Source organism: Musa acuminata, chromosome BXJ1-4 (assembly GCF_036884655.1).
Source record: "Musa acuminata AAA Group cultivar baxijiao chromosome BXJ1-4, Cavendish_Baxijiao_AAA, whole genome shotgun sequence".
NCBI classification, from domain to species: Eukaryota; Viridiplantae; Streptophyta; class Magnoliopsida; order Zingiberales; family Musaceae; genus Musa; species Musa acuminata.
This window is the reverse complement of record NC_088330.1, coordinates 27,918,276-27,942,282: the sequence shown is the minus strand read 5'-3', so window position 1 is coordinate 27,942,282 and position 24,007 is coordinate 27,918,276. Positions and strand designations below refer to the sequence as shown.

Sequence of the window (24,007 nt, the reverse complement as noted above, 5' to 3'; positions counted from 1 at the left end):
ACTCCTTCACCAATTAGTTGTCATTGTCAAAAAGGGAAAGATTGTTGAATCTCGGATTTTGATGATGAAATCAATTAGTGAATTATTTGACCTAATCTATGTGTTGAGATAAGTGTGCAGGATTAACTACGATAGCAGTAAGGCATAAAGCATATGATGGGCCGGAGACGAAGATTCGGACGATGTACTGGAAGTGTGTCGAGAGCTCACCAAGAGTTCGTCGGGAGTTCGCCGGAGGCTCGTCGGAAGATCGTTAATAATTCGTTGGGAGTTCGCCGGAAGCTCGCTGGAAGTTTCGCCGAAAGAAAAATCGACATACCGAACTAATTGCTTGCCTTAATCGTAGTTAGAATATAAATTGAGTTAAAATTGGGAGGTAATCCCACTAACTTAATTAGGGGCCAATTGGGCTCTTAACATGACTGAATTGGGCTAATTGAACAGCCCATTCAATACTTGAAATCACGATTGGTGGTGGCACTGCCTAGGTGACCCAATCTCCCAAGTGGTTTGGGCTATGGTACTACCCAGATTGGGCAGTGGTACTATCGACAGTTAATGCTGCCAATGGTGGTACTGCCCTTGTCAGGCGGTGGTATCGCCAGAGCTCGGTCTTTGAGCTCTGTTAGGCGGTCGTACCACCCAGTGTCAGGTGTCAGGTGGTGGTACCGCCAGTACCCTGAAATCCGGGGATATGACATTTTTTTGCTCTAATTTTGAAGTCATTGAGGCCTATAAATCCCCACCCTTTTCTACATGAAATGACATGAAAGTACTGACATAATCTTGAGCCTTTGAAGTGTTGAAGTGTTGTAAAAGTGCTAGAGTACTCCTCCTCTCTTTCTAAGTATTGAGATCATTCAAGAGAGGCGTGAGACTTGTAAGGGTTATCTCCTAAACCCGTGAAAAGGAGAAAATGCTGTAAAAGGTGGTTGGTCTTTGCCTATTGAAGGAAGGCCATTAGTGGATGCCGGTGACCTCGACAGAGAAGGAATCTGAAAGTGGATGTAGGTCACAACGACTGAACCACTATAAATTTTGGTTTGCATTTCGTCTTGAGCAATTTACATTTCTTGCAAGCTACTTTACCTTCTTACTGCTTTCTCTATGCTCCCATACGCTTTCAAATTAAAATCTTTACGAAACGATTTTCATCGGAATCAAGTTTAATCGAAATGAAGACTTTTGAAACGGATAATTTTTCGACTGTACTAATTCACCCTCCCTCTTAGTGTCGCTTTTGATCCTAATAACATAAATCCTGAAAAAGAGATTTGTCCAAAGCCTTAACTAAGTTGACCGTTATATTTCTTCTTGTAAAAGAAATATTTTTCATAATATCTTTTTGATGTTTAAGTTAGCTAAATTAAGTTTTGAAGATAAATGATATAGAGAGAAGAAGACAAATGTGGATATCTATCAAATAATTTTTGATTAATGACATAATTCTCTAAATCATTTCCCATATGGAAAGTATTTTATATCTTGACTCATGTTGACAGGGAGAATTCGAATCCTTTCATTATTTATGGATGATTAGCGCCATATATATAGGGCAGTGAATATTGTTTCAATGGGTAGATTTGAGGTCAAAAAGATCATTTAGCACGTTGGAAATTATATTAAAAAATTCTAAGCTGCATATTGTACATGATCGAAGCTTGTTAGGTTCAGAAACAGCTTTTCAAGGACAAATAGTCTTTCATAATTTATTCTATAATTATATATTAAGTCTGTTGTTTCATATTTTAGGAGGAGATATTTCCAAATGTTAAGATTAATTGAGCCAGAGAGATGGTCATTAACCGGTTGAATAGTTTACCTTTGAGGTCAAAAAGCTATTTAAAATTAAATCACTCATATTAAAGTCTTGATTGGTGATTAATTTTTAATAAAAAAATTAAAAAATTATTGCACACGCATGAACTTAAAAATATATTACTTATGTAATAGTATATTAATTAATTCGGATATCTCGAAAAAGACGATTGAAGATTAATATATATATATACACACACAACATGCAGTTAATATGTTTACTTTTGTAATTAATGCCAATAAAACATTTTTCTAAACAAAAATAAAAGAAAACTACTCCATTAATCATTTCAACATGAAACGCTGAAATGCTGCAACCGTGCGGCTCCCCCTCGCGTCCGCCGACTTCTCTCTCTTCCAGAACGCCGTCGCCGTCTACATCGCCACCGGAAGCGCCATCTCCAGCTCCACCTATAAGCCGACCGCTCCGCTTCTCTCTCTCCGTCGCGTCCCCGATCTCCGCACCCATTGCCACGACCCTTCTCTCCACGGAATCGTTCTTGGAATGGAGGATGCGGTGGAAGAGACCGGATCTCCCGGTCACCCGGCTGTTCTTCGCATCACGCCTCTCCCAGATGGACGGATGAGATGCATCTTGAAGTGGTATCTCAGCCGTCCAAACTTCGTGTACGCATCCATTGTATATGCTGGTTTTCTTTGTGCCCTCCCCTGGCTAATGTGCCTAACTCTCCTCAGATTAGATCAAAGGAACGAGGAGGATGGGCAGACGGAGGGCTTCGCAGTTGCTTGCAGGGTATCGACAATTTCTCCTCGGGCGACCAACCCCATCCTCCCATGAACAATCCATTTCAGGTTTCCTGTTCTTTCCTAGTCCACAAATATCAAAAATTTTATGCCTAATACTCCATAGATTTGTACTTGAATTCCTTTCGCAATCAGCTAATTCAATATCTTTCTTCATTGTCTTTCGAATTGAAACTCTGTTTTACAATTATAAACCGACATATTCCGCAAAAATATTAGGTTGCCCATAAAGTTTTTCAACTCTTGTAATAGCAATGCTGAGTCTTCACGCACTCTAATTTTCTTTAGACAAACAGGCTAGCAGACGTTGACGTGTTCTCAGAATCTTTTGTAAACCTCTTTGTGATAAAAAAAAATCTTTTATGCATTTCCAAATGCAATGCAAATCTTTGTGTCTTATTGGCGAAACTGAAAACTTGACATTCAACAGGTATGTTCAATTCTTCAAACCAGAATAGTACTAGACTACGAGGGTAGTTCTTAAGCTTGATCATCTGGAAACTGTTTCATGGCCAGATCATTTTAAGGCCAACCAAGCATATGAAATGTTGGTTCAACTTGAGCTTGGATTGGATTTGAGATGGTCTATCAAAATCACCCAAAAAATTGCACAAATAATATGATTTTTGTACATGTTAGCATCCGTCTATCTAGTAGTATCTATAACCACTTCATATAGTTATTAGTTAATATGTTCCTTTCATTTCCCTTTCATCCATTGAATGTTGACCACTTAACTCACAAAATAAAGGTAACAAGGGTCCTCAGCTTAACTTGCCAATTTGTGTGCTTTGGAAGTCTCAACATAATGCATCAGCCCATGTTTTTTGATGATAACAAGGTTAAGAGAGTTAGGGTTGAAAATCTGGAATTCAATTAGGCCTATGGAGTCTAGGGATCACCTTAATTACATAGTGTTGATCCTTTAGTGACCTTTTTATAGGCTTCAAGTTGGTTATCTTGGTCTAGTTTTCTCCAAATTTGTCATGGACACTGTTGTAATGGTTTATTGCTGGAGATCCATCAGAAAGTTGCTAGCAGCTGTTAAAAGAAAATGTTGCCTTCTTTTCATCGGTACCTGTACTGTTTGTGTAATTTTGCTTATTCCCCCTTTTGACAAATGTGATGTTTTGAGTATTTTTGCTTGTTTCCACATTTTTGCAGAAAAATTAACTTGCTAATTGGTGTGGTTTTACTTGTTGACTGTATTGTGTTTTGGCATCATACTTTAGATCAAGATTTAAAATCTCAGCATGGTGTTGATACCGGTTGGTGGCTGGACCAGTATGGTACCAGTACACTTAGTCGTATCAACAGTTGTAAGGGTTTGTACCACCTAGACCAGACAAAATGGGAGAGAAGAGGGAAGGGGAGGAAGGAGAAGGAAAAGAGCACGAAGGAGAAAGTGGAGAATGAGGAGTTGGCAGATGAGGAGGATGCAACTACCCTTACGAGGAGGAAGTAGCAGTTGTAATGAGGAGGAGGAAGAAGAGGTGGAGGAGGGGGGAGAGAAAGAACAGCTGAGAAAAAGAAAGAGTGTGCGAGAGAGAATGCTGTGGTGAGAAAGAAAGTAAAGAGAAAATATAAAAGATATGGTCAAGTTGTCAAAAAAAAAAAAAGATAATGGAACTGGATGGTAGGCTTACCATCCCATACACTATAGTTCCGACCCTAAAAACCAGATGATACACCTAGGATGCTAATCTTGTTGGAATATAGGACAAAAATTCATGGTCTGCATCAAGGTTTGCAATTTCGGTCCGTACTGGTGTATCGACTAATGGTCGGTACGGTACGTATCGAGGTGTACTGACGATACGCTAGGGCATACTGATGATACACCAAAAAAAATAAAAATAGCTCCAAAAATACCCAAAATAGAAAAAAGGGTTAGATTAGGGTTTTTAAGTTGAAAATAAATATAAATTTAGTATAATTTTAGCAAAAATAATCTACATTAGGAAAGAATAATGACACATCTTTTTCGGGCTCTTAGGAGTAGCTTTATAGTACGTTATGAACCGTCATTCCGTTAATATTGAATTATCTACAAAGAAATGATTTGAATTGTTATATATGAGTGAGAATGAGTTTAAGAGAGTTGAAGGGATTGAGAGAATGATATGAGTTGAGAGAAGGGGGAGGAAAGGGTTTAAAAACCCTTTCCTATGGTTTAAACATCCAATTTGATCGTTTGAAATAAGACTATCTCAACCCTTCATCGGTAACGGTCGAAATCCGATCATTACCAATCGGTACAGGTCGGTAATGGTCAGATTTCGACTGTTACCATCCGGTACAGACCTTGTATTGCCCAATACGGGTTTAGGTTATAGTACCGCCTGGTAGAGGGCGATCCGTATACCGGTCCCCCGTTGGACCAATACGTGCTGCCCATACTGAGCGATATGGGTTGGTACTGCAAACCTTGGTCTGCATACCTGTTCATGGTTAGACCCATACATACTGTTTCACACCAACCATTATGCTAGTTTTTAAATGCCTTGTATTATATAATGGTACCGCTACCACAGAGGGACTGGTACTGTATGACGATCTTGAAAGATATGCTATTGTGTTATGTAGTTATATTCTTAACAGTGAACAAGGTAGTAAGGAAGTATATAAAAAAAAACTTATGAGGAAGTCCTTCGAATGGCAATCAAGCAGCTTTTGCTTATTACAGCTTACTTAAGATTAATTTGCAGATTTTTGCACTTGTTGGGACTAAAAGTTATCTGCTAACACCACTTTCAGGATCCTATTGGAAGCTGAATACTTGGAGACCTTGTTGTATGTTCCGAGTTTCTGTTGGAACACCTCAAGCTTCTAACTATCTAAATCTAGGCAAAACATATGCAATCAAGCAGAGATCATTTGGTTCTGCGGCCACTGATATTCCAAGGAATCCAGCATTTTCAAACTTGAATGCTGATGATATTAGCTATTTCAGAACTATACTTGGTGAAAGGAATGTTGTTGAGGATGAAGATAGATTATCAGCTGCAAATGTGGACTGGATGCGGAAATACCAAGGCTCAAGCAAGCTCTTACTCTTACCAAAAAGCAGCCAAGAGGTACCTGATTTCAAGTTCGTAGAAGTTTCACTTCTGTTTGGGTTTAAAATGTTATTGTATATCCTTTTGCAGAACAGCTTCAAAGGCTGTTGCTGAAGATAAAATTCTTATGCTCTGGGTCAACTAAAAACTAAAAAGGCAAAAATAACTTCTAATAATTGTGTTTAAGACTTGGGCAGAGGCTACTTTCTTAGGTGCACTTGACAATGTAACCCAAGATAAATCAAATTCTACCCTCTCCAAAACTGCTTCTGCATAAATGTGTTTATTGCTTTTGCCTTGAATTTACTTCTATGCTTCGCAAGTTGGTGTTATCATGGTAAATTTGTTCCTTTGTGAGCTAGGTGATGGGGTCAAGTCATGGATGTAACTTATGTTTTAAGGTGTAAAACAACATAGATTCTCCTCAGATCCCACAGTGTCAGGAGCCTTGCACATTGATCCACCCAATCTTTTGCAAGATGGTGAAGATTTAGATTATGATAAGCAATATAAACATATTGTGAATCTGCAGCAAACTCTGGTGAGGATTAAAAAAAAGATAATTTATTCAGAAATAGAACTAGTCCAAGAGCTAGGAATGATCTGATACTAACAAACCACACAAAAGTAGATGTTTAGCTAGGAAGTCCAATCCTCTCACTGTATGAAAATTTTGTTGATCTGAGGTGGAAAAATATCACTGAGGGACAATCAGAAGTTAAATGACTTTAAATTAAACATCACGGTACTTAGAAAAGATTCTTGAGTTATTTCTCAATATACAAATAAGGAGCATGAGAGTCAAACAAGACACAGTGCCCTTTGATTTATCTGGTTTCTGCCACAATTATGGTTCTATTGGTTTTATCATAATCAGTTTCCACTTTGAGCACTTGATGATATGTATATATATATCATATTCAGTTCTATTAATCCTCTCATGTCGCCTTTTCTTTTATTTTTATCTTTGTTATATCTCTTTTCTTTCCAACTTTCAGGTGTCTAAGATTCTTCACCACTGCAATTCAAGAAAATTGGCAGTTGTCCCCCAAGGAGGCAACACAGGTCTTGTAGGAGGAAGTGTACCTGTTCACGATGAGGTACTATTCACTTTCAACATTTTTCGTGGTATGTAGCATCAGAATTATTAAATGTTAGGAATCTCTTTCAATGTTCAACTTTTGATAGTGGTCCAAGTAAATTCTGTAGTGGATAAAGAGATTTCTCCTACCTGTTGCATACACGATTGATGCCCTTTGTACATCCAAGATATGTATCGGTGCATGTTTGTGAGTAGATTAGGCTAAAAAGTAATCACTATGTTTTCTTATATGTCAACAAGAAGATAGGGAAATCATCATCTGATGAGTGGGTGTTGACCATCCAACATGATGATCTATGATAATTGTCCTCTTTGGTTTGTGCTTTCTATCTCTCATTTGATCTATCTGGAAACTAATTATTTCATATAGACACTGAAATTGGTTATAATCACTCTTGAGTAACTAATTAGAGCCTGAGTGGACATGCAGACTAAATCTTAAATCTTTTTTTCAAGGAGATGTAAATCTTATATTGCAGTGCATTTATATCTTGGTAGCAAGAGTAGTTTAATTAAAAGAAGATTAGGGTTGGCCACCAGTGTGGTGATGTCACTACTTCTTGTTGTTAATGAAGCTTGTAGACTTTAAGACTTAATTCTCATATATATTTTAGGATTTTCGGTGGTACTGGGCAACACACTAGCACCATAGCACTTCATGAAATTGGTACAGGACCAAGATTTAAATCCTTTTCATTCATAGTTTCATAAAATTCTAGAAGAGGCCTTTTGTTGTTCATTATCAGCTGAATCTCTATCTTGAGGACTTTGCTGTTGACTTGTTAAGACTTAATAGTTAATACTGCATCAAGTGATCAAGACGTTACCATACCACTCAAGGTGAAGAAATAAAGCTAAAATCATAATGAGAAGCAAATTCTGCAACAAAAGTTATTGCTCTTAAGGTGCTTATTTTCTTGCATTTAACTGAAGTTGTCAAAGAAAACCAAAAGCTAAAATGTATCTTAGTGATTGCTTGGTTGCCTATGCTAGCACCTAGGTTTTAGAGAAGCCGTAAAGAAAACTAATCTATGTTCAGGTAGAAAAAAACTATATGCACATACAAACAGACATTATTTATTTTTAAATACATAACTACTAGCTATAATCAAAAGCATGACAGAAATATTCCTTTAATAATTTTTATGTGTTGCTAGAGCCAATCACACCTCTAACTTTGCTGGTCAAATTTTGATTGTTGATGTTATAATGGATATGGATAGCGAGTACTAAAAATTGCAATGCAGAAACCTAGGTTCCATATGTTACACATGGATTGATAACTATTGATCTAACGAAGAACTGACCTTGGATCATATGGCTCGGATAAAAATTAATTTTTAGTGATGTTGGCTGTAGAAATAAATATATTGCCCAATATACTGTTACTGTATTAATCTAACAATATGTTGAAACTGGTATGGGACCAAGATTTTAGATCTTGGCTAAAAAGAAAGAACTACTTTTTCTGGTCAAATCTAGTTTCATGCAGCATCACATAGATCCAAAGTTCTATTTTTCTATAGGACGTAAATGTCATCCTTGCCTGCTCTATATAAAATTATTCATCCATCCTGATAGTTCTATGGAGATAGGCCTACAAAAGTACACATGCCATATGTTGTCATGCCTACTTGCATTAAGGTACATAAGATTCTACTTATGCTTTTGTTTTTATTGATCTCACATCCTTTCAGATGTGTAATGTTCTGCATTCAGGAGCATAAGATAATCATCTAATGCAAATTAGGATGCACCATTTTCACACTAGCACTAAACTGTTTTTTTGTCTAATGTCTGAATCCATTTTTCTATTTGGTAAATGTACTGTAGATCGCTGAGGAACCAGTACCTAATTAGGATTATGTCTTCACACTATTCTTGGCCAAACTTTGAAGAATGGCTGATTTTCCATTTTTTTGGGGTTCCTTTTATTGCTTTTGACTTTTTCCATCTGGTCTGCTGTGATATATTAGATCCATAGTCGTAGATTGTTGTAATTTGTTTATTCTCTCTCTTGCCATTTTCTGGGTTTAATTTAGTGCAGATTGTGGCTTTTCGAGTTTACTTGCAGGGAAGGGATAGGAATGCCCCCTTTTCTTTTTTGCTTTCTTAGCCTCTGCATAAGTTCTGTTCGTAATTGGTCGTTGGTGCTGGTATTTGACTAACTAGAGTTTTTCCTTCTGCCCCCTCATATTTCTTTCAAGACATGTAGTATTATGCTTAATTATGTTCGCTGCTCGTGATTCATGATCACTTGTTTGTACTTCAATTTTCCTTAACCAATTGGTTATCAATTAGGTAACACAAGACAGTTCTTTGTTATTGGGTCCCAGCTAGCTTGAACAAGATTATGAAGTTTGTGGATTTGTTTGATTATGTGTTAAGATCATATATCTAAAAATCAACATACTTGGTTTTGGAAATTTACATTGTCTTGATTGGCATATATTTCTTTGACCTCATTCCATGATATTATAGTACTTGACTATGCTACGTGTGCATTAAAATAAAACTCATAAGGAAAGGTATAACAAGGTATAAAATTTCAGTCTAATACCAGTTTTGCCACCTTATCGGAATGGTACATTACCAATGTACCAGATAATATGCTGACCTGTGTCATCAATTAAAAAAATTAACAAAAAAGAATACAAACCAGCACTGAGCCGCATGGTCCAATGCTGACCTTCGATTGAACCAAAAAAATATCAGTCCAGTCAGTACATACCATTTCAACCATATATGAAACCTTGGATGGTCTTTTGAGACATTTTGAGAGACATTTTGATTGCATTTCTTGCATCACTCTGCTTTTAGTGTTTTGTCTGGTTTTTAAAGCATCAACATATTGTATGCCACAAGCTGACCCCAAATAGTTGGGATATTATGGATTGTTGTTGTTGTAATGTATTTTGTTCCATGTCGAGAAGTTTGGGATAATAACAGATCTGTCATCTTGATCTATTATTGTTGGGTCCATCTTATCGTTAAAAGCCTTTTTACATGTGACAATTACATAATTCATTATGTCTATTCACTACTACAAGAAGTTGTAAGGAGGTCATCAAGAAGAGAACAAAATTACAGGTATTATAAGATAAATTATATGATTGCTTGAATCACTCTAATTAAAATGTTTTTTAAGGTTTGCTGTACCATGACATATTGCCCGGTACATGCAGTATGTACCAGTCCCATAGGGGACCAGTACGGGTGGCACATACTGGTTTGTCAGTATGCCATATTGTACTATGTGTTGGTACGTCAGTATAGTTTGGTATGTACCATATCGATGGTCGGTTGGTACATCAGTACGGACTGGTAAGACCAACCATGGTATTTTCCTTGAGAAACTGTTCTCCCTTGCCTAAATGAAAATGGTCAATCAATATCAATGTTCCATATTGCATAATTAGCATTTAAGATGTTGTGACTCCTGCGGTTTTACTTGATAAAAAAAAGCTGAATTGGATGCAGTAAAGGGATAATAACTTATTTGGACAATAAAAAGACAAATGATGAAAGTGGAAGACAGAGCATTAGATGTACAAGGCTCCCATCAATTTAGAATCTGGGGAGGGCTAATGTAAACAACCTTACCTCTTTACATAGAGAGGCTGTTCTCATGATGATTCATGCTATAATCATTATATAATAATCATCCATTGAGAGGTTGTTCTCATGATGAGTCATGCTATAATCATTATATAATAATCATCCATAATCCTTGGTGTATTGCTGTTGCTGATATTGTTGTAGCTATTGTTGTAGATATAGGTATTTATTAGCCTTAAATTTCTAAATTGAAAAAATTATCTCCCATGGGCTTGAGGTCATTATTAGTTGATTATGCTTGCAGGTAATTATAAATCTTGCATTGATGGACAAGATAGTCTCCCTCGACAAGGTAGCTACATCTTTCATTTTAGGATATCAGTGGTAATATACTAATATCTCATTCAACATATCTGTGACTTCACAAGTAATAATATCATCTACTTACTTTTTAGTGGAATTTATTTCTTTAGTTTTTCTAAGGTGTATAATCCTACAGTAGATTAGCCCTCAATAAATATGACAAGCAAAGTTCTCCTTGCGATAGTTTATCACTATCATCTTAGATTTTTGTGCATCAGTGTGAGGTTATATACAACTCAAAACTGACATGCTTCTATGGAATATTTGTTAAGAGTTTTGTTCCCGGTTATCAACATAATGTTAACCATCTGGACTTTGTCACAAGTTCCTAGTAAAGGCAAACTTAGATTGAATTGAGACTTACCTCAGAACCCAAAAGTATAATTAGAAAGTCTTTATTTGTTGATTACTTTTTATGTTGATGCAATTAAAGCAACCTTACCAAATTACCTCTTCTATCTAGAATGTGGAGATGACAAATTTTGCTATGGGAAGAAGTATCCATTACTAGGGCCTTATTAAGACAACAAATTATTAGATCACAAGCCCCTTTAACATAATAAGTATCTTATCTATAAATTATAAACATTTCTACTTCTAAAGTGATTTGAACTATGATGACCTTGTTCGGTACACCCACTGACTTAAAAACTTGGGCCGCATTGTCACAGATTAAGCTGGAATTGCTTAAGTCGTGAGACAACCTTATATTATATATTCGCAAAGGGTCAGCCTAATTACAAATCGTTCAGATCCTGAAGGACCTACAAAAGAGTAAATTGATTAGTTTTGAAAATGAGTAGTGGACAAGTCCCGACGTCTCACAAAGAGAGTAGCTTTACAAGCAATTCAGCAAACTCTTGGTGTGCAAGAGAGAAAAGAGAGGAAGGAGAAAACAAGGACTTTAAAAGACAAACAAACTATCGCAAGTCCACAAACGACTACTTATCAGGTGTCGGGCACGTTGGTAAGTTCCCATAGGCTTTATGTGGTAACTTGTGAATCCAATCAATGCTCAAGACTACCTTAAACTCCTATCTAGTCTTGTGCCACTTGGGTGGTTCTAGGGTGTTGAGATGGTTGATGTTTCACATTGCACCACAGCCTGTAGAAAAGAAAACAGGCCATGACATGGGAAAACTAAGCCGTTCTAGGGCATCATTCTGGTGAGCTATCACTCTACAGTCATGAAAACTATTCCTGCTAATAGTTTTCAAGCAAAAACACACAAAAACAAGGTAAAACACGTTGCCAGACATATGCATAAGCAAACAAAAGTGACGAATAGTCTGTTGATGAAGGTGTTGTGGGTGCGTGACAACCGTCCGTGACATTCTTCCCCACTTAAACTGTTGATGCCCTTGTCGACGCTTGCTAGTAGGCTTCATGACTGCTTCTTCGTGTCGTAGGGTGTCTTTAGGCACCCAACTTACTTTTGTCTAAGGAAGCTTTCGCTACTTTACCAAGTAATCGTTCTGCTATGCTCTATGGGGTAGTTTTGTCTTGCGATCTACTAAAATGACTTCAACTTGCTTTTTGTATGAGGCTTTGGTGAGGGGTAGTCGAGTTGGAACACTTCGAGAAGCATCTTACGGATCTGAGTAGTAGGCTTTCAAGTTGCTTACATGGAAGACATTGTGAATTTACATTGTGAATTTTGAGCCATGCCGACAATTGCAACCTATATGATACATTGCTTACCCTCTTGATAATTGGGAAGGGCCCTTCATATTTGTGCACCAGTCCCATGTGCACTTTATGCTTAAAGAACTGAAGTGATGTAAGTTGGAGCTTCACTAGTACTAAGTCGCCGACTTTAAACTCTTGTGATCGCCATCCTAGATCTGTGTACTTTTTCATCTTTTTAGCTACTTTCTCTAAGTAAGCCCGGACAATATGTGTGTTTCAGTGCTATTCCTTTGCAAAGTGACACGTTGATAGGGTACTCGTGGTAGAATTGACCATTAAGGTATGAGGAGTTGACGGCTATTGTCTAGTAATGATCTCGAAGGGGCACTTGTTAGATGTAGAGCTCTGTTGTAAGTTGTAGGAGAATTGGGTTATGTCCAACAACTTCACAAAATCCCGTTAGTTGGCACTCACGTAGTGTCGAAGATATTGCTCAAGGAGTGAATTTGTTCTTTCAATTAGGCCATCTGTCTAGGGGTGGAGGCTTGTGGAGAAGTATAACTTAGATACCAGTAGTTTGAACAGCTCGGTCTAGAACCATCCCAAGAACCACGCGTCTCGATCGCTGATGATATTGTGCGGAACTCCCTAATACTTCACCATATTCATCATCATCAACTTAGTCGCCTCCTCCGCTGAGCAATGTAGGGGTGCAGTAATGAATGTTGCATACTTTGAAAATCAATCGACCACCACGAGTCTTGATTCAAGTCCTCCTACCATCGGTATGCTTGATATGAAGTCCAAGGAGTTACTCTCCCACCACCTTTCTAGTATGGGCAATGGCTCCAAAAATCCCACCGGCTTTCGTTGCTTTACATTATCTTGTTGGCAAGTAAGGCATGTTCGAACATATTCCTCCACATTTGTCCCTATCTTTGGCCGATAGAAGGCCCTCTCCACGAGAGCCAATGTTCGGTGAATGCCCGGATGTCCTGACCAAAGGGAATCATGACACTCTCCCAAGAGTTCACGCCTCAAATTGTTTGCTCGGGAAACATAAAATCTATTCCCTTTGGTGTAGACAAATTCCTCCTAAACCCAATATCGTTGTGCCTTTCTTTCTTTGATCAGTTACATCGGGGTTATTGCTTAAGGATTACTGTACAGTCCATCCTTGATCCCATAAAGGAAGTTGGAGTGTAGTTGACTTGCTTGGCCTCCGCCTTCTAGTTGCATGGCATTCCTCAGCTCCACTTTCCTACTTAATGCATCGGTCGTGACATTTGCTTTTCTGGACTTATACTCCATTTTTATATCAAATTCAGCCAGGAAGTTCTACCATCGTGCTTACTATAGGGAGAGCTTCTTTTGAATTTGGAAGTAACTCAACGTGATATTGTTCGTCCTTACCACAAATCGCGTTCCGAGAAGGTAGTACTGCAATACTCATACACAGTGAACCACCGTTGTCATCTCCTTCTCGTGTATCGGATATCGTCGCTCGGTCTCATTGAGCTTGCGGCTCTCGTAGGTCATTGGGTGACCCTCCTACATAAGTACTCCCCCAATAGCGAAGTCTAAATCATCTGTATAGTCTTCAAAAGGCTTCCCATAGTTTAGCAATTTGAGTATTGGTTCTTCTAACATAGCAGCCTTTAGGTCTTGGAATATCGCTTTACATTTGTTTGACCATTGCCAAGGCTGCTCCTTTAGCAACTTCGTTAGTGATGCTGCACGCTTCGAGCACCCAACTATGGAGCGCCGATAATAATTGACAAAACTAAGGAAGGATCTCAGCTCCGGTACCTTCTTTGTTGTTTGCCACTCTGCCACAGCTTGCAACTTCGATTTATCTATTTGAATGGATCTTTTGTTGATTCGATGCCCCAAGAATAAAATCTCCGTTGGGGCAAAGTAGTACTTCTCTCTTTTCACGAATAAAGTATTCTCCTTGAGTACCTTGAAAATTGTTTGAACTTTGAAGGTGCTTGACATGCTTCTCGAGTGTTTGGCTATAAACAACGATATCATCCAAGTAGACAACCATAAACTTGTCTAGATACTCGTTAAATAGATAGTTCATGAGAGTACATAATGTGGCTAGAGCATTGGTTAAGCCGAAAGGCATCACCAAGAACTCGAATGCTCCATACCTGGTCACAAAGGTGGTCTTCGCTTTGTCACCTTTTGCTATGCGCACTTACTAGTACCCCGACCGAAGGTCGAGTTTAAAAAAAATACTTTGCCTTGCCCAGTTGGTTGAACAAGTCCGCGATGAGTGGGAGAGGATACTTGTTCTTCACTATCACCTTGTTTAGGGGCCCGATAGTCGACACATAATCGGAGGTTCCGGTCTTGTTTCTTCTGGAAGAGAATTGGAGCCCCAAATGGTGCTTTAGAATTGTGGATGAGACTACCTCTTAGCAGTTCATCTAGTCGCTTCCTAAGCTTTGCTAACTCTGGAGGGGACACATGGTATAGTGGTCTTGCTGGAGGTTTCACTTCTGGCTCCAACTCGATGCAGTAATCCACGCCTTTATGTAGCGGTTAGAGTTTTCAGCAACTCGGTGGCATAGCGTTTGTGAACTCCTTGAAAACGTCTGCCACCACAACAAGTTCATGAGTGGCCTCCACATTAAGTGGCTCTAGCTTTGTTGTAGCCACGGAAGTTAATTCACCTTTTTGTAGCCCCTTCTTCAGTTGTAACGTCGATGTTTGTTATGGGTTCTTGGTTCCTCCTCGAGAAATTAGAACCACACAAGGGTCATTGTCTCCTATCAGGCATAGAGAGTTTAGAAACAACATTGGCACCAACTTCGCTGCATGCATGAACTCCATTCCAAGGATCACTTGGAAGTCATTCAATGACACCGCCATCATGTTTGTCCGTCCACTCCATGTCCCGATTTTGATAAGGACCTCCTTTGCTAGTCTAGAGATCTGCTTAGCCTCTAAGTTCATAGCCTTCATTCGACTTGGGCTCTTCTCTAGGTTAAGCCCAGGTCCCCTAACTTCTTGGTTGATAATGAAATTATGGGTAACGCTCGTGTTCACCATCGCACGGGTTGTTCGATCATTTAGTTTAATGTCCACGTATATCATCTCGTTGTTCCTTGCTTTTTGTTGCTTTCTCATGTTCTCCCCCACTTGACCTCGCAATGCGTTTAAGAAATACATTGCTCCTATCTGGGGTCCTTGCGACTTCTCATCGTCGCTGTTGGATTCCAAACTACTCGAACTAAGAGCGACGACCTTGCCCTTATCTGATCTAGGGGGATGAATTGATGCTGTCGATGCATTGAGTGCTTGCTTTTGTGTGCACTCCCTTATCATGTGCGGTTCTTCACACAAGAAGCATCCTCCAAGTTTTGGGGCCTTGCCTTTTGAACTCGGCCCTTTGTGAGAACTTTTTTTCTTTTGCTTGATTGCAGACTCCCCTCGGGAATACTTAGATGGGCGATTTTATGAAGATTGTTTCTTCTTCCCCGACTCCTTTAAGGAAACAAAGTCGATGAGCCTTTCTGCAACTGTGATTGCCTCGACCAAACCGGTGACATTCCTTCGATGTAGTTCTTGTTGTGCCCACGGCTTCAGGCCATCGAGGAAGCTGAACAGTTTGTCCTTCTCAAACATGTCTTATATGTCTAGCATCAATGCTGAAAACTATGTTATATGGTCTCGAATGGAAGTGTTTTAACGGAGTTGTCTCAGCTTCCTTCTTGTGACAAACTTAGTGTTCTCGGGTGGAACTGAGTTCTCAACTCTTGTTTCAAGTCCTCCCATGTGTCCACTCGACATCGACCTTGTTGGATTTCTTCCCGATATGTTTGTCATTAAAGTTTTGCGTCCTCATTCAGATACATAGTTGCTATTAAAACTTTGGTTTCTTCAGAATCGGGCTTCGTAGCTTGGAATTACTGTTCCATGTCGAACATAAAGTTCTCGAGCTCCTCGCATTCCTGGCAACCCTGTAGCAATGCGGCTCGGGTGCCCTCAAGCTTTGTGGCAGAGCAACGCAGGTGTTGTTCCCTCTCGCATTAAGAGTTCTTATGAGTAACATAATCTTGGACATGAATTCCACCATGACTTTGTGTAGGTGCTGCACGGAGTCTTTGGTGTCTTTCGTTAATCGATCTACTTGGAACTCGACCTTGTCAATCCGAGATTCCGTCTCTTCTTGCGAGTTCTCTACCCTAAGAAGCTTTTGTTGGCCTTGGTAGAGTTCCTCTAGACTCGCTTCGAGAACATTAAGGTGGATTTCCACAGCTGTAAGCCTCTCCTAATATCTTCTCTTTTCGGTTGGCAATTCAGGTTGGGCTTCCTTCGCTTGCGGAGAATAGTTAACTTCTTGCTTGCCATTTTCGTTGCCACGCTTCTCTTGGGCGGCCCCAATAGCTTGAGAGCGAGTCTGTACTTGCAGCCCACCTACAGCAATGGTCCGACTTGCCCCATCGTGCTCGATTCACCACGGTGCTTCGCCACGGCGAGATTGTAAACTTTTGTTATTTGCTCGAATTGCTTGTTCGCTCTGATATCACAATGTCACAGACTAAGCTAGAATTACCTAAGTCGTGAGGTATTCTTGCGTTATCCGTCGCAAAAGATTAGCCTAGTTGCAACCTCGTTCAAGTCCTGAAGGACCTGTAAAAGTGCAAATTGATTAGTTTCGAAAACGAACGACGAATAAATCTTGACGTCTCGTAAAGAGGGTAGCCTTACAAGCAATTCAGCAAACACTTGGTGTGCAAGAGAGGAAAGAGAGGAAGGAGAAATTAAGGATTTTAGAAGGCAAATGAACAATCGTAAGTCCACAAACGATTGCCCATCGGGTGTTTGGGTGTGTTGGCAAGTTCCTGTAGGCTTTACATTTGAACTTGTGAATCCAATCAATGCCCAGTACTACCCTAAACTCCCATCCAGTCCTGTGTCACCTGGGTGGTTCTAGGGTGTTGAGATAGCTGACATTTCGTATCGCATTACAGCTTGTAGAAAACAGGCCATGACACGCGAAAATCTAGGATAGTTTTGCTCATTCTAGTGAGCGGTCGCTCTATAGCCATGCAACTGTTCATGTTCATAGTTTTCAAGTAAAAACATACAAAACAAGACAAAACACATTGGCAAAGATATGTACAAGCAAACAAAAGCGATGAATGGTCTGTTGATGAAGGTGTTATGGGTGCACGACAACCATCTGTGACATGTTACACAATGCTTATATCAAAGTCACTATTAGTAGTTGCAAATATTATGTTTGCTATAAAAAAATTCGTTTGGATCTTATCCATAATTGAATCCATTATGTTTGCCATGTTACACGAATCCATTATCCACTTTTGGAGTGGGATTAATGGTGTTATAATATTCTCCAATCAGTGGCTTAATGTCCATATCAATGCCCTAAATCATGTAGCATATATAATTATTATTTGTAGATGACATCTGAGAAGCATGACACCAACATTAACTACGTGCCTATGATATGTCTTTTGCATTGCTCATGGGCTGGCCTTTTTTGGGGGCCCAATTAATTGCTTATCTGTAAAGTATGCTTTGTTATCAATAGCTACTACTGACATAATAGCTATGAGTAAAGCGGAACCTGTGCCACATAGCCCAGAATATGGGCTAGGTATAAGCCTAACTAATATTAAGTTCATCAACTGTTGTGTACCTAACCTAACTCACATCACAAATACTCTCATGATTCAAGCGTTTGTGGAGTAGGGAGTCCAAAGAGTTCTCTGTATGTTTTGTCACATACCAAGACCTGATTCCTTTCTGCCGCACTATCTTTCGGTTAGCCATTAGATTGATTGAGCAGAATAAAATATGCACAATGCTTTCCATGTAGGATCCGCCTTACAGACAAGCTAATAAATGTACACATTCTACATTTCTGACCTTGTAACCCACTAAGATGTCAATCAGAAGTGGACTTTGCAGCATTCTGCTAAAGTCCTTTTCTGAAGGTACATGAAAGATTTGAAGAAACTTACATAGATCAACAAGCACACTATCCATGAAACACAGGGCTTGTTTCAGAAGATGTAGCACAAAATAATGTTTGAGTTTTTATCAAACAAAATTGATAACTGGGATTATCAGGAATAATAAAGTATTTTTGAAAAATAGATAATAGAAATACGTACTATGCATTATATATATGATGTTGCAAATGTTCATCATGAGAGTATTTGCAAGAAGAATTCCTGGAACAATGAATAACCTCTAATCTCCCCTGAGTGTATATGATTCTCGAACAAGTTTGCTTAAGACTTGTGAGCAGCTGGAGATATCTCCCAATGAAGAATCACTTCCTAATATTTGTATTATTCTCTTGTAGATCGCCCATTGTCATTTGGACTACCGCAGGTGATCTTCTCTCCTTTGACCTCTATTCCTGTCAAATGAAGGTTCCTACGGAAGATAAAATTATGAGCTATAAATGAGGAAGGAAAAACTGATAGGAAACAAATTTGATTCACTTTTGAAAGTGATTCAAGTTCAAAGAAATCATACTATAGGCATAAGTGAAGAATTCCTGCAGGATGATAAGCTTCTGGTTTTCATTAAAAGTTACTGCCTTGAAGGGGTTAGCAGCCTATTAAAGAGAGAGTGACTGGGACTTAAGAAGCAACAGACTATAAGATTTTGACATATCCCTAATCACAATCAAACTAGTTGTCGTAACATGGAGAAGAATTTGATCAGATTATTTGGAATTTATGAGAAAGTCAAAAGATACCATATTTTTCATGGAAAATTGTGTTAATGACATGCTTATGACACACTGCTTTCAGATCAATGGTATTCTTGTTTGTGAAGGGGGATGCATACTGGAGAATCTAAGCTCATTCTTAGAAAATGAAGGGTAAGACCTCATGAGTATCTGCGCCTTATATATTACAAGTAATACCATGGCATTTTTTATTCTAAAAAACTGCTTGATGTCTTTAAAGTGGAAAAATCAATTAATAATATAATATTTTCTTTTTTTACTTTTATCTTTGATGATTGTGTTTATGTATTTTTAATGGTGATTTGGTGATTACTTAATTTTTTTTTTATCTTTCAGTTAATGGGTTGTACAGCAAAGTGACTGCACAGTTACTACACAATTATATGGAGAAGTTACAGTCCATAGATGCGACTTAAGGGAACTTTGCTAGAATCAATAAAAAGAGATATGACTTCTTTTGATCTAGAGACATTGGCCTTCAAGGATCTCAATAGCCGGAACAAACCATGTAGCCTACTCCAAATGGTTGATATAATTTACGTTCTTCTTCTTATTGTTATTATAATAATTATTGTTGTAGTATTACAGATATAACTTGGCCAGCAAATAAAAACATGATGGTGGTTCTTGTGGCCTTTAATGATCTCCCAGATGATGATTTCCTTTGTTCCTTACTTCCGGCAATTAGGTGTGGACAATCTTATATAATGTGAATGGTTAGAAAATTCAAATAAAAGTGGAGGGCATCAATTCTTGAACTGTTGAAGACCACATCACTTGAATGACATCCTCCTATCACCCAGTCAATATCAAGAACAAAAGTGAATAAATGTGCTGAACAAATGAGTTGAGCCAGACTTAATTTTCTTGATTTGTGCATGGAATCCCAATTATTATTTTCCATATTTAGTAGAAGAAATTCTTGGACAAACCCAAGATTCTCAGAATACCCATACTTTATAATGCTGTCTATAAAGTTTAGGTGCATGTGGCAGGAAAAGTTATTCTAAGGAATCACAAAGAAGAAAAAGGAATATGGTTACCAGGAAGACACTGGACTAGAAAATTGAAACTTTTGTAGGCTTTTAGCAACTTTACATTGGAAATATAAATGGTTTCTTGATTACTCATCAATTCTAAAATTTTAGTCTTATATGGAGAGCTGGAGTAGTGCCTTTTCTTCTAATATCATATGTTGCACTGAAATTAATGTTTCGAATATCTGTTCAGCATTTTTATTTTTTCTCAAACAAGCATTGTTGTCACCTCTTTCCTTGAAAGTATGTTTGTTAAAAAAAGTTGCAAGTCTCTAGTATTGTTTCATGGTTATTCTTGATTTATTCTTTTGCCATCTATATATGACCTTTTTTCTTTTACTACAAACTCTTACATTCTGTTTGAATTTCTCTTGGGCAAATCATTATTTTTTTCTATACTCTAAATAGCAGTCTATATGAGGAAAGTACTATTTGCTTAAAGTAAAAAAAAAATCTTAATACATAATTAATATCACAGCAAAACCTAAAAGTCAAATTTGGCTTTCATAAAGTGCATCTTTCTGGATGATTGACTTATTTGTATTTAGCATTGGAATATTATGTGGGTTCTTCTTTTAGATTTATTATGCCACTTGACTTGGGGGCAAAAGGAAGCTGCCAAATTGGTGGAAACATCTCAACCAATGCCGGTGGCTTACGCTTTGTACGTTATGGGTCACTTCATGGAACTATTCTTGGTAATTATAATGTTTTTTTTTTTGTTTTGATGAAGGTAATGTGATGCTTGCTGTTATGTTTGCACAATGTTGGTGCTATCTTTTGTAAGACTCTTTATAGTTGTCTATCATATAGCATAATCTGTTAGTTGAATTTTTAATTTTTTTTTTACTTTTGAAGGTGGCATCATTGTAATACCTGATCATTATTCCATTTTGGTTTACTTTTAACCTAATTATCAAACGTCCCTCTTTGTTTGCAAATATTAGTTTTGGTCAATTCTGTTTTCTTTTTTTGACTGATAAATCATCTAATCATTGAATCGTTTCCAATAGAAATGACGTTAGTTGTGAGACAATCTCGAAATAGAATGAAATGACTTAGTTGTGAGTTAGATCTCAAAATTGATTGGATTCCATGAAAGAATTTAGCAGTTTTGGCAATGTCTATCAAATTTATACTGTCTTTGACTTCTGTTGCCTGCAACTTACCATCATGCAAAAGAAGTTGGGCCTCTTGTAAAAATTTGATGAGATAGCTAATGTTATTGACTATGTTAATATATTCCATCCCATACTGATATTTCTTGTGGTATTTTTCTTGCCACAGTTTATTATTGTTTGACTAATGTTATTAACATGTTCGAAATAATTCATCGAAGTCTTGTTAGGATATGGCATATAAATCACTTGGGTCTACAACATTAGATGGTATTAGATTCGACCTGAATGATAAAATGAGTTGGGTGAACAGTTCTTTCAAAGCTTAAGCTAGTAGGTAAAGACCTAACTCATATATGAGCTTTGATTTGCCTTCACATGCGAGCCAGATGACTAATAGGTTGACAAGTGGATTCAATGGCAAGCCAAAGTTTGATGAGACAGATGATGGGAAATATCCAGGATATGAAACAATGTCCGCTTCTTCCGAAAGCTTAAGCAAGGTCCCATGATAATTCATAAGCTGTAACATATTGACCTATTTATGTGCCATGGAGTCTTCTTTATACTATATTTGGAGCATATTGGTTATGCTTCATTATATATGCTTGTTTTATGACATTATATATATATATATATATATATATATATATGGAGAGAGAGAGATTTTCATATTTGTAGTCTTTGGATATTTTGTAGGAAATCCCTGGAAATTTACGAATAACAAATATTGGGACCAGCCTCACAGTGACAGCTGAGACTATCATTGGGATATGCAATCTTGAAAATTCTGTTTAAGCAATAAAAGAGTTTTTTTTAGGCAAAACCTATCAACTTAATTCATTATGAAATGAGTACAAAGGTGAGAAAGACAGGAAGAGAGTAGGGAGAAGAAAATATGGGGAGAATAAAGGTTTTAAATAAACAAAAATAAACTCTTTGGATTAGGTTTGCAATGGAAACTTATTTTTTGGAAATCATTTGCTTGTTTTGTTGTAAAATGAGAAAGCTATATAGTACTCAACAACCTCCTGAAAATTAATTATAGGTAAACATACGAGGAGGATATTACCATCTGATGTTTGCATCAGAGCAGCAGGCAGTGAAATATAATTGCAGATAACTATAAGTTTGCGATGATAGCATATCAGAAAGTTCACAAGTGTGTTCTCTTTTTGTTCAGTATTCCCTTTTTATGCTTGGTATATAATTAGCCAGTTATCAATTTTCTCTTTACTCATGAGATCTTGGGTTTACTTTTTCAGGCCTTGAAGTTGTATTAGCTAATGGAACTATTCTTGACATGCTTGGCACTTTACGCAAGGACAATACTGGATATGATTTGAAACACTTGTTTATTGGTAATTTGGTATATGTAAATAAATGAAATTAGCTGATTTCACCTGTTTAGATTGATTCTTTGGGTAGTGGAGTACTAATGAATTTTGCAATTGGTTCAGGAAGTGAAGGTTCTCTAGGGATTGTGACCAAGGTTTCTATTCTTACACCACCCAAGCTAATGTCAATGAATCTTGCATTTCTTGCTTGTAAAGATTTTACAAGTTGTCAGGTAGTTCTCTTTTCTGTTTGTTTTCATATTGTGTACACCTAGATCTTTATCATCAATTATTAAGTTAAAAGGATAAGCATACACATGATATGACATTTGTTAACAAAATTATCAAGGTTTAGAGAGAGAGAGAGAGAGAGAGAGAGAGAGAGAGAGAGAGAGAGAGAGAGATACAAGAGGCAAAGGAGGTGTTAACTCTTGTGAGAAGGCATGACAATAGTGACACAACTAGATGAAGTTGGAAGTGACAAAAGTAGGAAGAGGCAAAGACAATAGTGACACAACTAGATGAAGTAGGAAGTGACAAAAGTAGGAAGAGGCAAAGGAACACCAGGAGGGGGGAGGGAAAAAAGAAGACAATTGTTGATACATAAAAACAAAAAGAACATATAAGGGGACCAGGCGGTAGACTTACTGCCATGGTTTACAGTTTTCGTACCAGATCGGTACCAGTCAATGGCCAAACCAACATGGGTCCTGCATACCAACATATAGTAAGCCATCATGCACCATGACATAATTTATTAGGGTTTCAAGTTGAAACTTTCAACCTCCTAAAATCCCAACAGAACCCTTATTTCATGGTTGTTTCCTACTTTTTAAAGATTAAGACAGACAAGATTCATATAATTTAAGTGGTTTAAGTTTACAAAACATATATTGCACTAAGACATGAAGTGGAAAAGAAACACAAGCAGTATCTAAAGAAATAAGAATACATAGTAATACCCAAATAGGCTAAGAGTCACCTAAATAATAAATGATTGTATAATAAGATCATATACCTGCTTGTATCATCAAATTGATTTTCGTGATTCTGTGGTGGATAGGTCGGTGTCGTCGACCTGAGGCAACTGTAAATTAATATGGTGCCATGCTTCAGATGGCCATTAGATCGAAAATCTAACCCAAGTCAGCCCAAGATTGAATTCATGTGGATCTAAACTATTCCGATGAAGATGAAATTTAGATCCACAAAAATCTAGCTTAAAACCATGCCCTTGATCATTGTGGTTGTAGCGTAGATAGGCTTGATCATTGTGGATCAAGTCCTAATTTATGTGTAAAACAAAGATAAATCTTAAAAAAATCTCTAATCTTGGCCTAATTAAACCTAGAATCAAGTCATTAAGCTAAGAAATAATGTTTGGATTTACCGAATTTTGAAGAAAAATTCCACCAAATCTTCAATTTCAGAATTTGTTTTCTCCTTCAATATTTCTTAGATTTGGTCAAGAATTGA

General features: G+C 37.6%; 1 protein-coding gene across 3 annotated transcripts in view; it reads left to right on the top strand.

The window, feature by feature from the left end:
- Positions 1-2,142: 2,142 nt before the first annotated feature.
- LOC135651524 (probable D-2-hydroxyglutarate dehydrogenase, mitochondrial) overlaps positions 2,143-24,007 on the top strand; it is a 30,957-nt gene continuing 9,092 nt past the window's right edge. Inside the window, exons 1-9 of one of the 3 annotated variants that reach the window (XR_010501860.1) lie at positions 2,143-2,421; positions 2,515-2,631; positions 5,341-5,660; positions 6,641-6,742; positions 10,607-10,654; positions 19,101-19,171; positions 20,656-20,774; positions 22,460-22,555; positions 22,655-22,764. Coding sequence is in view for 2 of the 3 variants with exons in the window: in XM_065171635.1 (XP_065027707.1) it covers positions 2,538-2,631; positions 5,341-5,660; positions 6,641-6,742; positions 10,607-10,654; positions 19,101-19,171; positions 20,656-20,774; positions 22,460-22,555; positions 22,655-22,764 (960 nt within the window). In the remaining variant the exon portion in view is untranslated. The other 2 variants (XM_065171635.1, XM_065171641.1) reach the window with 2 other exon arrangements.